The sequence below is a fragment of the Ambystoma mexicanum genome, chromosome 9 (genome assembly GCF_040938575.1).
Source record: "Ambystoma mexicanum isolate Mex_15411 chromosome 9, UKY_AmexF1_1, whole genome shotgun sequence".
Lineage (NCBI taxonomy): Eukaryota > Metazoa > Chordata > Amphibia > Caudata > Ambystomatidae > Ambystoma > Ambystoma mexicanum.
Window position 1 is genome coordinate 749,132,468 of NC_090931.1, and position 14,071 is coordinate 749,146,538.

The 14,071-nt window shown below is 46.4% G+C and overlaps 1 protein-coding gene across 3 annotated transcripts in view; it reads right to left on the reverse strand.

Moving 5' to 3' along the window:
• Nucleotides 1-14,071, reverse strand: part of STAT1 (signal transducer and activator of transcription 1) — an 876,601-nt gene that overhangs the window by 102,269 nt on the left and 760,261 nt on the right. For all 3 annotated transcript variants that reach the window (XM_069615679.1, XM_069615677.1, XM_069615678.1), the window contains exons 21-22: nucleotides 4,173-4,358; nucleotides 3,855-3,930 (exon numbers count right to left, since the gene is read on the reverse strand). In XM_069615679.1, the coding sequence (XP_069471780.1) occupies nucleotides 3,855-3,930; nucleotides 4,173-4,358 (262 nt within the window). The remainder of the gene's footprint in view (nucleotides 1-3,854; nucleotides 3,931-4,172; nucleotides 4,359-14,071) is intronic.

Genomic DNA, 14,071 nt, shown 5'->3' on the forward strand with positions numbered 1-14,071 from the left:
GTCCCGGCATGCTCCTAACAGCTGCAGCACTCCTATGTGGGCTGTGCAGGGTGTTCCACTTCTCTGGCCTGCCCTCTGTGAAGTTGCTGAGCAACGGGTGGAGGAAAAGCCAGTTCTGCGTGGTGACCCCCATGATCACCTCAACAGAATTGTGTAGGCAGATTCAAAAGATCACTGATGTTACAGTGGGTCTTCATTGTCCACATCAGAATAAAATTAATTAATCAGTTGTTCAGCCATTGGGAGCTTCAGAGCTCTTGTTGTCCCAAAGGCAGTATTATTGGGATTGGCTCTGGCCACACAGAGCTTCACAGCTCTCCCATCTGCATTTTTTAAACAGATTCTGTTCGATCTGCTACACCCATCTGTTTTTGTGGCCCTGATCAGTCTCTTAGGCTATCAGTGCAATGGGATTGCCTCATATTGTGAAATTCCTTGTTCATATTACACTGCACACATCACCAGTGCAGCGCATTAAGGAAACTTTGTGTCCAAATAACTTTGTGGTTATTTGCAGGGTGTATTGGCTGGTGGCAATGGATCTTTTTTTACTGTGTTTTTTTACACTTATGTGCACTTTTGCATTTTACTGCTTTATGCCATTTAGTGTACCAAATGCTCTAAAATGGCCAATTCCACGAGATTTTTGCCTGTCTGTTATCCATCTTGTATTTTGGCCTGCTTCTTGCCACGTCATGGCCGAATTTGCCATATATGGTAAGCCCTTCCCTGCGGAAAGTGGCAGTAGGTGTTTGTGGCCGGAAGTGGGCGCAGGGACTGACTGGTCCTAGTCCACAACCTGGCCAAAGTGCATCTGTTGCTGATTTGGTGGATGGGGCCTACCCATGATTGAACAGCCCCTGCCAGTTTGAATGGTGCTGTTAACTAAAGTAGGTGGACTTGGGGCTGACTCCAACTCGAATACTGGATAAAAGGACAAATCCTGCAGCCATTCTTCAGATCGTCATTGGAGCCAAGACCCGTTTGAGGAGGATCCTCTCACTGAAGACCCAGAACTCATTGTTGCAGCCAACCAGCCTTGGTGCCAACAGTCCTGTCGAAGCCCTGCTGCTTTGCTGATCTTCAGACAGCCTTCATTGGTGCTTAAACCCCATGACCAGTGAGAACAGCCACTCTCAAACGCTGCTTGAGGATCCTGCTCTTGGAAGTTTTTGGAGGTGTCCTGCAATCATACTGTGTGCTGGCCAGCTTCCTCGTGGGCTACCTAACTGCATTGGTTAACGTCCCAAGTTTGGACTTCGGACTCCACAGACTTTCGGCTTGTGAAAGAAGAGGCCTCCGCCTGCATGTGCAGCTCTCCAGCATGAAGAGGGGCCTCGAAGGACCAGATTCTTTGTTTCTGTCACAAGGGACAAAATGTGCTGGTTGAGGCCCTCTCCTTTAAACAGAACATAGCAAGGAAGACACTAATGGCTTGGTACCAACTTTCTGTCCTGTGGGAAATCAAGCTCTTCATCCCAGAAAACTTCATATCTGCTGTCCAAGCCTTGGTCCTCCTCTCCCACCTGGATGATGACAATGCCCTTTTGGAAGGCCTCCTGAAGACACCTTGGCACCCGTCAGATGTGTCCTGCATGCAGCAGCACAAATACAAGGACTCTGCAAATTCAACCACAGCACCCTGACTCTCAACGAAATGCACTGACTCCAGCTGCAAGCCTGCATCATCTACGAGGTCACTCTTAAGTCAGCAAGCTACCTAACTGAGAAACTCAGCATCTCTGGAGGCCTGTGATCCACCAGAAGAAAGGACCTGTGGGGACGTGAACGCCGCAAGAGCAGAAAGGAAAGAATCAGAAGACAGGCCTTCACCATCTACGCACCCACACTCTGGAACCTCCTCCCCATCAACATCAGACTCGCCCCCTCGCTTCTACAGTTCAGAAAGGAGCTGAAGAAGCCTCCTCTTCAAGGAATGACTCCTCCCAACACCTAAGCCCACACACCCACCACTCCCCACCCTACCTGAGACTGGATGATCTGCTCCCCTCTGTTTCCTCCCCCAATTGCTTGTAGATCCCTTGCTGCCCGTTCTCCACCTCCCCTGTTGTAAACTCCCTGTTCCCTTGTTTTTCTGATTCCCTCACTGTGTTCTTCTGCAATGATTGTGGTTCCTGAAGCTAGGTTTGCGGTCGATAAATACCCTAATAATAATACAAATAATAATGATAGAGGGTCGACTTCCGCCATTTGTTTGCAGGGGCCATCGCTGATCTCTGTCTGCATTGTGTCCTGGGGTCCTCTGTGGTCGTCAGCAACGTGGTGGTCCTTTTTTCACCGTGGCAGGGTCATCTAGCTACCCAGTCCCAGTACCCATCTGCCAGAGAGCCGAACCACCAACTAGCTGGACCCTAAAGTTGTCCCTAAGTGAATTGGAGTACAGGTGGAGAGCAAACACACCTGTTCCTCCCCCCCTCCCCCTTATGTCCACAAGGTTCAACAACTGTAAAGCCATTGCCCGACTGTGCTTGGTGGAGTTCTGGTCAAGAGTCCTACATTGGCTTCCCTAAGGTGGTTGGATGGGGAGAGGGTCCCCCTATCCAACCATCCTGAACAACCTCTAGCTTGCTGACAGACCAGTAGCAGTAGGCTACCACATAAGTGAATGGCTTCCAGCACAATTCCCTTCACTCATTTTCACCACCCTTAAGCAGCAAGCACACAACTTGGGAGTACCATTTGTTTCAGATTTTTGTTCATATTTCAATTAGTCATGGTCATCAAAACTGATCATGCCTGGGAATCCAGGAGGGGATCCTTCCTATCTAAGGATTGGCCACAAAACTGTGCGGATTGTGGTAGTCCTTCCCATTGACATATCCCATCTCAATTACTGCATTGGCATAGACCTTGCTCCAGCAGAGAAAACTAAATCCTGCACCGGTTGCATACGCTCAAAACCATGCTTGTCTAAAGTAAACAGACAATGGGGCTCATTAAAAGTTGGGCGGTGCGGGTAAAATGCAGCGGTTATACCATTAGCAGCGCATTACTGCACCCCCCAATTACAAGTATGGCAGTAAGTTGGAGCCTTAGTGCCATAATGCGTCTATTTTGGCGGTATTACAGTTGGCGGTAATAGCACTGAAATCCCCATGGAGTCCTATTGCCTCCATAAATGGGGACTAAAACCACCATACCGCCACTTATAATTTGGCAGTAATACCCCGGACGAAGTGGCGATAACAGTAATACATTTTGGTGGTATTTTGGCCGATTTACCGCTAGGATACCACCAAACTTGTTATAAGCTCCAATATCTCTATGGCACTGAAGGCACAGCGTAGTATGCAGAGGAAGCACCAGAGTTCACATTTCTTTGTGTGGGCCACATAGCCTTTAATGGCCCAGAGCCAGACTACCCCACTGGACAGTTGCTGCCCTACCAGCCTGCCAGACTCCAATGGTAGGCCTCTGAAAAACCGGTTGCTAATCACCTAGGAGCACCAGCAGATATGTTCTTGTGGTAGACATCAGGTGAGAAGGCACGTTCCTTTCTCTGTGGGTATTCCTCCGACGCCCTTGTGCCTTGGAAAAGATTGGATTAACTTCAGAAGATAGATTTGTGAAGCAAGTCTTTTGCCTGTCCGCCCAGGGAGAATAAAGGAATCAGCTACTGAGCATGATACTTCTCCGGTTTCTGATCCCCTCACCAGACATAATCCATTGCTCTCTAAGCCACTCACTCACCTGACCAAACTCTCACTAGCTCTAAAGTGGCCACCTGGTGGCACGTGCAAGTTACACAAACCTACAATAAAATACAAAGAAATAACCACAATGGATACATTTCTGGGCACCAAAAGCAGCTATAGTCACCTAACCATACTTACACTTCGGACACAGAAATCAATTCAGTCTTGATGTATCCAGTTCCTTTGTTATCATCAATGTCCATTGATTCTTGTGCTAAAAAGAAAAGAAGCAATGAAACCACTCATTTACTTTGTCAAATAATTCTGTGACACTGTGTGTGTCCCTTCCAGTGCCTGGTAGCTTTGATTATTCATACATTTTCATGAAATAAGACTTCATTACATAATACGGACTGTAATCTTCTAATTACCTCACCCAGAAAAGCAAGATATGATTTTGTATTCCTTTCTTTGTTTGATTTACTGCAAATAATACAGCGAAAGGTGAAGTGTTACCTTCTTTAGGCCTGGAATAGTATTTCCCAAAGGCCATGTCCTTGGGAATATCTGGGTACAAGAATCGCAAAGGGTTTTCTGGGATGTTTTCAGCAGCCATCACTTTATAGTTGCGAATAATATCTGGGAATGTTACAGCAGACAATTCCTTTTTCGTGTAAGGTTCAACTGCATGAAAATGAGGCTCTGTTAAAAAAAAAAGGAAATTGAAAACAAGTGTTATGAAAAAAATATCACAAGTCTGCAGCGCAATGAGATATTGCTGTAAGTGAATTTGACATTTTAACTTTTTTGCAAAAATTAAGGAAAATAGATGAGGTTGGTCTCCACTGCCTATAGCATGGCATACATGCTAGGCACTTGTAAACCCAGAATGCAAACTAGTGGCTCCAAGTTTGCAAAGATGCTAGGCAACATGGTATATTCTCTATGGTCATGCTGTCTGCCAATGCACTGCATACACAGGGCCTCATCACGAGTTTGGCTGTAGTTCTGGTAATTGGCAAGAACATTTGAAAGTTATTCAAGAGCAGTCGAAGTGTGAAATTTGATTCTATCTGCCAGTAAAATAAATGTTTTCAAATTTTCGATAACTCCAGAAATCGAAAGTCATTTAAACGTAGAACTTCAACCATCAGCCAAAAAAAGAAAAAGGATAACAGACTTTTCCTGTGTATCTTATGTCAATAAAGAAAAAATCTCCCCTGGTTAATCCAAAATGTTATGAACAGGTTTTAGAGTGTATTTAGAAGAGAGCCGAGTTGAACAATAACGAATACTTGAACATAAGTCTACAGCTCGGCAATTTAGCACCTGAAGAACTGAAAAAATGACAAAGTATCATGGCATTCGGAATGCTACAAACAATCTACTCATGAGGCAAACATGTGTGCTCTAGCACCTTGAAGCGTCTCTTGTGCTAGATGGAATTACCAATAAAAATCCCAGACCAACGAAACCAGACAGATTCAAAGAATATGGCAAAGTACTAATGTGCTTTAGCAACTTGAAGCATTTGTAATGCTAGATGGAATTACCATGCGTAATACCTCAGACCCAATAACCGGACAGACTCGAAGGAGATGGTAAAATACTGCTTTGATCTCAAGAAGTAAAGCAGGGCGAATATACACTCATCAACTCGACTCATGCAGGATCACACTGTCATCATTCATTTTTAGCTTATATAATGCGCGATGGGTCATCTATGATGTCATCCTATGTGGCAAATAGTAAAAACCTATCGAGGGGTGGGATTGGATTAGGAGGTCATCTCTACCTATAGAAAATGTGCATGTTAGTCTCTCATTGGTGGTTTCCTATCTGTGAGACACACCCGGAGCTATTTCTAAACATGTGGAGTGAGGCACTCGTCATAGCAGGAAAAGTGGCAGCGGAATACTACTTTGCAATTTTGTATGTAAAAGTGCATGGCAGGCTATTCTAATTGGTTGGCAACCCAAATCCAACCTTGAACATTTGGCTTGCTAGCAGCACACGCATAGAAAGGAAACCCAGGTGGTTGGAGATACGTCAGTTCTTCCTTCGTTTCCCAATTAGGCCCTCCTCTTTCATCAGTAGGCCTCAAGCCAGTGTCTTCTGTTTGAAGGTTGGCCTTGACAGTCTGCACAGTCTCCGGACATCCGAGGGAGTGTAGGTAAACGGCTATTTTAGCTTCAGGCCTAATGAATAGCCCTTGTTTGCAAGCTCTCCATCACGTGTAGTAAAACCATGAATTTGCCCATATTGACAGGGTTTTTATCATTTTTGATTCAGTTTTTGCTGGGTGCAGTTCTTCTTTTGTCCTTTCGAGACTTGCTCTTTCTATCCCATATTTATTTTGTGCCTTTTAATCACCCAATATTTGCCATCAGTAAATGTTTGTGTTCTTCACAATCTTTAGAAAATAGGTCCTTGTGTATTGTCTTCTCATGAACTACCTTTGTGCTTTTCTTCATCTCTCGAAATAGTATCCTTGGTTCAAAGCCAATATACTCCCCTATTTTGCAAGAAACCCAGCTTCTTCATCATCTTTACATATTAAACTCTGTGCTTGCATTTTGAGGTAACTGGGTTGATTTACATGAGCCGTCGTCCATCTTGTTCTAAGGTTAGTCCTAATCGTTGACTAAATACTTCTCATAAGCAAGCTTCTATGCATTCTTTCTACCTTGTGTCTCAGCATATTTACAGTTATTGACCAGGGGGTCACTTCATTCTTCGTTGTATTCGTAACTACTGCATCATAAAGTATATGGTTCTATTACTACTTCAGTTTAATCATTATTCTTAAGTATTTCCATATGGCTTCAGCCTAGGGTCATATATCTTCGTTCAGACATACTTTTGCTGTTATAAGACATTGTCCAACGTACATTTATGTTCGCCATCATTTTATTCATGGCGGCCTTTCGAACCGCTTGGCAAGAAACATCCCTCTTGGTAAGTTGCTTCTATTGTTTTCACATGAGGGTATTTTCTGAATGGCTGCCTGAGTGCATATAGTTTTTCATACAGTCAATGTGATAGATATGATCTGGCATTTACAACGCGCCTATACACACGTTTTTCAAGGCACGATGAGGCAAGGGAGGGGGAACAGAGGGAAGACAGAGACAACAATCTTAATAGGCCTGGTGACATTGAGATCGTGCAAGTGCAGGGGAAGGGAAACGTGCAGGGGTCAGGGGGAGGGGATAGTGCAGTACACAGGATCAACAGTAAACATATTAGAATAAATAAAGCAATAAATAAAAACTGCAGCCAGATGGTGGCAAATGCAAGGGTAAGTGCAGACATCAGGTGTCAAGTGCTGGTGGGGGACTGTAGGGATACAGAAAACAGTCCACAAGTGAGGGGGTTGCCAGGGAGGCAGTGAAGGTGTGCAACTCGGGGGGTGGTGGGGAGGGGACCTGGGCCCGCAATCAGAGGGTAGCCAGGTGACCAGCGCAGTTTCAGTTTCAGTCAGGAGTTCAGCAGGGGAGATGTGGAGAGAAAGCAGAAGCAAGGAGGAAGGTTTTGAGGTGCTCCTGGAACTGGAGATGGTTCTCCTCAAGTTTCAGGGAGGCAGGGAGGCTGTTGCAGAGGGAGGCCCCGGCTGAGGAAAGAGATCTAACACCAACTTGTTTCTTGGAGAAGCAACTGACCCTGAGGGAGTTGGAGGTGGATGAGCGAAGAGCTTGAGAAGGAAGATATTTAGGAAGAGAGAGGTGAAGGTATTGAGGCCCAAGTCCACAGAAGGCCTCATGGATAATGCAGAGGGTTTTGAACTTAATCCTTGCAGCCACTGGGAGCCAGTCCAGAGATTTCAGTCCTGGAGATATACGATCCCTGGCTTTGAGGCCAAGGACAAGTCGTGCAGTCCTGTTCTGGATGAGTTGCAGAAGGCGGAGAGTAGAGGCAGACAGATTTAGAAAGAGGCTTTTACAGTAGTCCAGCTTAGAGAAAACGAAAGCTCTGGAGACAGTGGGCTCTTGGGGGAACGAGAGGAAAGGAAAAATACCTCTGAGGAGGTTCAGCTGGTAGTGTGACTTTTTAGAGACGTCAGAGATGTGAGGAGAGAAGGAGAGTGTGTAGTCGAAGATGACCCCAAGGTTTTTAGCCTCACAGGTGGGAACAGGAAGAGGACCAAGAGAGGCTGGACAAAAAGTGACAGGAAAGTAGGGATCAGGTGTGCTGATGAGGAGAATCTCAGTCTTACTGGTATTAAGGAAGAGATCATGGACGACACACCACTCCTGAAAAGCAGACAGACAGTCAGAGATGAGAGAAGGAGAATACGTGGTGGAATGTAGACTGAAAATGTGTTGAGCGTCATCCGCATAGCACTGAAAATAGGGGCAGAGAGTGGCAATGCAGTGGGCAAGAAGTGCCAGGTATTGGTTGAACAGCCAGGGTGAGAGGTAGAGACATGTTGCATAAACTTGTACATGGGTTCCTAATTATAGCTCCTCATCGGTTACTCCAATAGGGCGGGGACAAGAGGGTGTTGACTAGGGAGAATGCATCCACCTGCTCCTCAACATTCTCCCCTCTGGTCGCATTCTCGACCAGACTCTTTGCCTCCTCTTATGCAATTACTGCTTCATATTCTTCAATCATCTCATCATATTTTCTTTTCTACGGAACCCATATTTTTGTCACCCCCCCATCCCCCTCAGGTGACCTGCATTATTTGTGTTCATCCATACTCCAGGTCATTAATCGACAATCTCCTGCTGGTGCACAAAATATCCATCGTGCCACATATTATTTCCGATCCTGGGGACAATAGAACTTTGTTCCTGGAGGTGCAAGAGAACTCTTCTATTTTCTCAGGTACCTTCTTCTGTTTGCAAAAGCTTTCTTGGCTGTTTTCTGACATTGGGCCTCATAACGACCCTGGCGGTAAGGGGTTAACGGTGCCGTAAAAGGTGGTGGCGCCGTTAACCCCTTAACACCTAATTACGAGGTCCCTTTGCGGGTCCCTACCTTAACGGCTGGTTTTTACCAGCCGTTAAGGATTGGACCCGCAAAGGGACCTTGGAGGTATTTACAGTACCGCAGTTTGCGGTACCATAACTACCGCCTTCCCCATTTCCATTGAGCCCTATGGGGGCAGAAATGGGAATGGGGAAGGGCCAATGGTGAATGGGGAATTACCGCCCCGCCAACCTTGGAATGGGGCGGTAATTCCGCCATTCACTATGGCGGAATCGGTAAAATACCGGCGGCAAACATGGCGCTATTAGCACCATGGTTACCGCCTGGGTCGTAATGACCCCCATTGTCCCAAGATGATCCTTATAAAACAGAAAACCAACATTACTAATAGTAATATTGCTCCAAGTAGTTTAAAAGCATTTGCCAACCAAGATGGAATCCATCCAATCAAGGATGAAAACCAACCATCTTCTGCTGTTTTATCAGTTACGTCTTCCATCTGTGTATGCAAGGTTGTCAGCATCGTAATTGCTTCTGCCAATGTCCCATTTTCTCCATCATGAGCAGATATGAATGTACAGCAAGAAGCTCCGACCTTGGCACAAACGCCTCCCTCCATTGCAGTTATCATATCCAGAACATACCTGTTCTTGAGAGTCATCAGCCTGATGGCCCTGAGTTCTTCCTTTATTGCATTGAATCCTTTTATTGTTTCATTGATCGTCTGCAGCAATTCCCATCTTGTAATCTGGGCCACTTGGCATTTACTGCAGTTTGAAGTCCTGGTGTGAAGGACACGCATTACTCACTGTAACAGCATTTCTGATGGTTGTATCTGCTTATATTCACATGATGTGCATATAGTCTGACATCCAGTGGTAACCGAAGAGTATTGCATCTTGTCTTTCGGGGACCGGAAGGGGACGTCGGCATAGGCGTGTCTGTAACACTATCTCTATCGTGACGTGTAGTTGTAATGCACTGTCCCTGAAAATGCTGGCAGAGGTGGAGATACACCTAAGATGGATCTTCCTGGTTCCGTTTTGACAGTCTAGTCTTTTTCCAAAATGGCCACCAGAGTATTCTTAAAGCAATCAGAACGCTGCCTCTGTGTGTTGTATCCGTCTTTTGGTTCTGACGCTGCAAGTTCCTGTTTCCACAGTATGCCCGCGATTTTAATTTCCTTACTTCATCTCTAGTTGTCTCTTCCCTCTCGTGTATTCTACTGCCCTCCAACATGTTTGGGTACTCATCCTTTCCTCAGGTATCTGTTCGTGGTTTGATTTCTATCTGTGTCACCATTTTTCATTTGCTCGGTGGTAGTGAACTGCTTCCTGTGTTCCGTCTTCTTTTTCCTTCGTGATCGGTCTTCCGTTTCTGCTATCCTGCATGCACTATCCTTTTTACCTTTCTTTAGTCTACTCTGTCGTCTGGCTGTTTACCTTTTTAACTCCGTTTTGTTTACCTTTTCTGCTGGACGTCGTGTTCCCTTGTCAGATGCGGTGCTTTGCATCCAGCGGCACTTCCTGTCTATCAGCTACCTAAGCTCTCTCCCTTTGTTTCTATTCTGTCTTCCATCTGCCTTTCTACAAGGGTTCTATCCTTTCGACCGCCTACATTGCTCAAGCAGTCTCCTTTCATAATGCACCCTTGGCGTTACCCGCTTCCTTGCCTTCCTCCTGCTGGATTACCCACACCATTACGTTGCTAGCAAAGACCTCTAGGACTCATACAAACTACCAACTTTTCTGAGGTCTAGGAAGAGAGTTCCTACTTTGCTGCAGAAGCTTTCCTAGTCTTCCTGCACTACATGGACTCCTATGCCTAAGGACTATTGCTTCTGTGAACATATCCTAATTCTCAGTCAAGACAGACCATGTAAGGCTTAATGAAGACTTCATTTCTACACCATCCAGGTTTTTTTTTATGTCTGTTGCCTTTTTCCCTGATCTTGGGCGCTTGCTCCTCGGAGGTCCCCTGGACCTGGATTTCGTTCCGGTCAAGGTGGCCACCGAGGGAGCTCGCCCCTATCTCCATCAAAAGAAAAAGAAGAAGAGTAAGGAGCCAAGGAAGCAGCGGCGAAAGAAGGACTCTGAGACCCCAGAGAGCTCCATTGAGGACACAGGTGAGGAGGAATTTCTGGAGGTATCACCAGGTTTTGACAAAAGTGTACCCAGAATCTCTCACACGCTGAGGTCCCTCCGATTGTATTTTTTATGCCACAAGGGTGCCCCAGGCTATAGTGTGTGAGTACATAAAGAGAGAAAGTAGTAAGGCGTCTATGTTCCTTCCACCCCGAGCGGGGAGGCAGGAAGGGCGCATGTGAATCTAAGCAGATACAATCATCAGAAATGCTATTATGGTGAGTAATGCATGTCTTCTGATGCTTGTTAATCTTTTTAGAATCACATGCTGTGCATAGACTAGCGAGCAGTACCCGAAGTTGGAGGTGGGTTGTGAGAAGGAACAGTAGTTAAAAGATGTCTTAATACTGCTTGTCCCACCTGAGAATCAGATCTAGAATGAGTGTCTAGGTAATAGTGTTTTGTAAAGGTGTGTACAGAACTCCAGGTTGCCGCTTTGCAAATGGACTCAAGGGGAACATTTGCAATGAATGCTATGGAAGCCCCAGTGCCCAGAGAAGAGTGTGCTCTAGGCCTGAAGGGCAGTTCTCTCTTAGCAAGAGTGCAACATAGTGTGATGCATTTTACAATCCACCTTGAGATAGCTGATTTAGAGACAGGATCTCCTTCTCTACCAGCTGCCACTGAAACGAAAAACTGGTTCGTCGTCCTCAGTGGTTTGACTGCCCTACGCATATCTAGTGTGTGTAGACCTCTCTCGGGCCATGCTAGTGGGATTCTGGAAGAAAGTGGGTAGTTTAATTGATTGGTTCACATGGAACTTTGAAATGTATTTAGGCGCAAATCTAGGATGAGTGTGCAGAACCACCTTATCCCTGTGGACTGTAACAAAAGGGTCTAGAACTGAAAGGGCCTGTAGTTCGCTAACCCTTCTAATAGAGGTGAAAGCCACTAGGAAGGCTGTCTTGTAAGTAAGGTCTTTTAGACTTGCTTTATGCATTGGCTCAAAGTGAGATCCCATGAGTCTGGTTGAAACAACATTTAGATCCCATCCAGGAGCTGGGTGAGAAATGGGGGGATGGATTCTCTTAACCCCTTCAATAAAAGCCTTAATAACCAGTATTTTCCACCACAATACTTTCTGTTGTGACGTAGTGTAGGCTGAGAGAGCAGCTAGATGACCCTTTAGGGAATTGAAAACCAGTCCTGAATCTAACAGATGGGTTAGGTACAACACAATGTGTGTAGGTGAGCAATCAATGGGATTGACGCCCTTGGTATAACACCAGAGACAAAGCGTTTCCATGTACTGGAATAGCAATAGCACCTGTTAGGGTTCCTAGCTTCCCCGAGTATGTCCATGCATCTCTGAGGGAGTTGAAGGTGTCCAAACTCTATGACTTCAGGAGCCAGGCCGCTAAATTCAAAGTTTACGGGCATGGGTGTAGTGTCTCTGCCCCATCCTGAGACAACATGTTGTATAGGCAAGGTAGTTTCACAGGTGGGGAGAGGGACATCGCCATTAGATGAGCTAACTAGGGTTTGTGTGCCCACATGGGGGCCACCAATATCATGGTAACTGGTTCTTGGTGCATCGTGTGCACTATCCTGTTGAGAAGGTCAGTCGGGGGAAAAGCGTAGACAAATCTCCCTGATCATACTATCCAGAGTCTGTTCCCCTTGGAGCGGTTCTGGGGATACCTGGAGGCGTAGTCTTGGCATTGGGTTTTCTCTTGAGTAGTGAACAGGTCAATCTCTGGGAAGCCCCATTCTGCGAAGACATTGAAGACGATGTCTTCGTGTAGTCGCCATTCATATTCTTAGGGCAGTGGGAAATCTCTGCTGAGCACTTCTGCCAGAAGACTGAGTTCCCCTGGAACGTGTTGGGACAACAGGAACATCTTGTGTTTGAGAGCCCACATCCAAATGTTTTGGGACAGCTTGGATAGCCCTGGAGAGTGTGTCCCCCCTTGTTTGTTTAAGTAATACATGGCTGTGGTGCTGTCTGTCAGGACCAGGACTGTTTTCCCTTGTAGCTGTGTCTGAAAGGCCTTTAGTGCTTTGAATACTGCTAATAGCTCTCACAGATTTATATGGTTGGATGCTACTTGTGGGGACCACACTCCATGCGCTGTCTGATGAAGTAGGTGAGCCTCCCACCCTGTAGAGATGCGTCTCTCGTGAAAGTGGCTTCCACTGCGCGGGTTGGTGAACGTCTTCCCCTTCAAGAGGTTTTCCCTCGACTACCACTGCAGAGAGAGAATGAGGGCTGGCGAGACAACTACCAGATCGTTCCATTGTCCGCTGGCCTGACACCACTGGCTGTTGATCCACTCTTGCATGGGACGCATGCGCAGCCGTGTGTGGGGGACTAACTAAATGCATGACGCCATCATACCTAGCAAGCGCATTGCCTTGCTTACCGTCACTTCCTGACTGGCTACATATTGAGGGATCTGAGGAAGCATGTTCTGAACCCTCTCGTTGGAGGGGAAGACAAGACCCTCCGTTGTCTGAATCGGAGCCCCTAGGAATTGTTTGGCTTGACTGGGGTCTAAGCTGGATTTCTTCTCATTGATGGAGAATCACAGACTGAATAGGAGGTTTATTGCCTCCTGAGTATTACCTAGGCATGTCTCGTAAGAGTCCCCTGTTATGAGCCAGTCGTCGATGTTAGGGTAGACAGGGATGGATAGTCTGCGCAGGTGTGCTGCTGCCACTGCCAGGACTTTCATAAACACCCTTGGCACAGAGACAATGCCGAAGGGGAGTACTTTGAACTGATAGTGCTTGTTCTCTAACATGAACCTTAGGTATTTTCTGTGCGCCGGCAACATTGAAATATGAAAGTATGCATCTTTCATGTCCAATGTTGCCATTACTTCCTGCAGAGTTACCAGGTTTGACAAACTTGTTCGCTAGGCACAAGTCTAGTACAGGGCGCATGGTGAGGTTCTTTTTGGGTACAAGGAAGTACACTGAATAAATACCCTTGTTTACCTGAAGAATATGGATGGCTTCTATGGCATCCTTTTCCAGAGGGGGTGCTTCCACCTCTTGTTTCAGGATTCGCAGATGGTCTGGCATCAGGCCTCTTGTCTTGGGCGGTCTGAATTGTGGTGGCCGGGTGAATTCCACACAGTACCCGTGGGTGACCGTTTTTAGAACCCACTGGTCTAATGTAATCCCCTCCCATGCCGAAAAGAAAGATGTTAAGCGCCCCCCGACCGGGGTGACATGGGAGGGGACCTGGATCCGTAGGTCATTTCTGACCAGAGGCTGTGGCACCCCTGGAGTTGGGGCCTCTGCCTCTGCTCTTCCCGCGTTGCTGCCCCCTAGGTGGATAGTTAGCGGGGTGCTGGTTGCTTGACCTGAGTTCCACTTGTTTCCTGT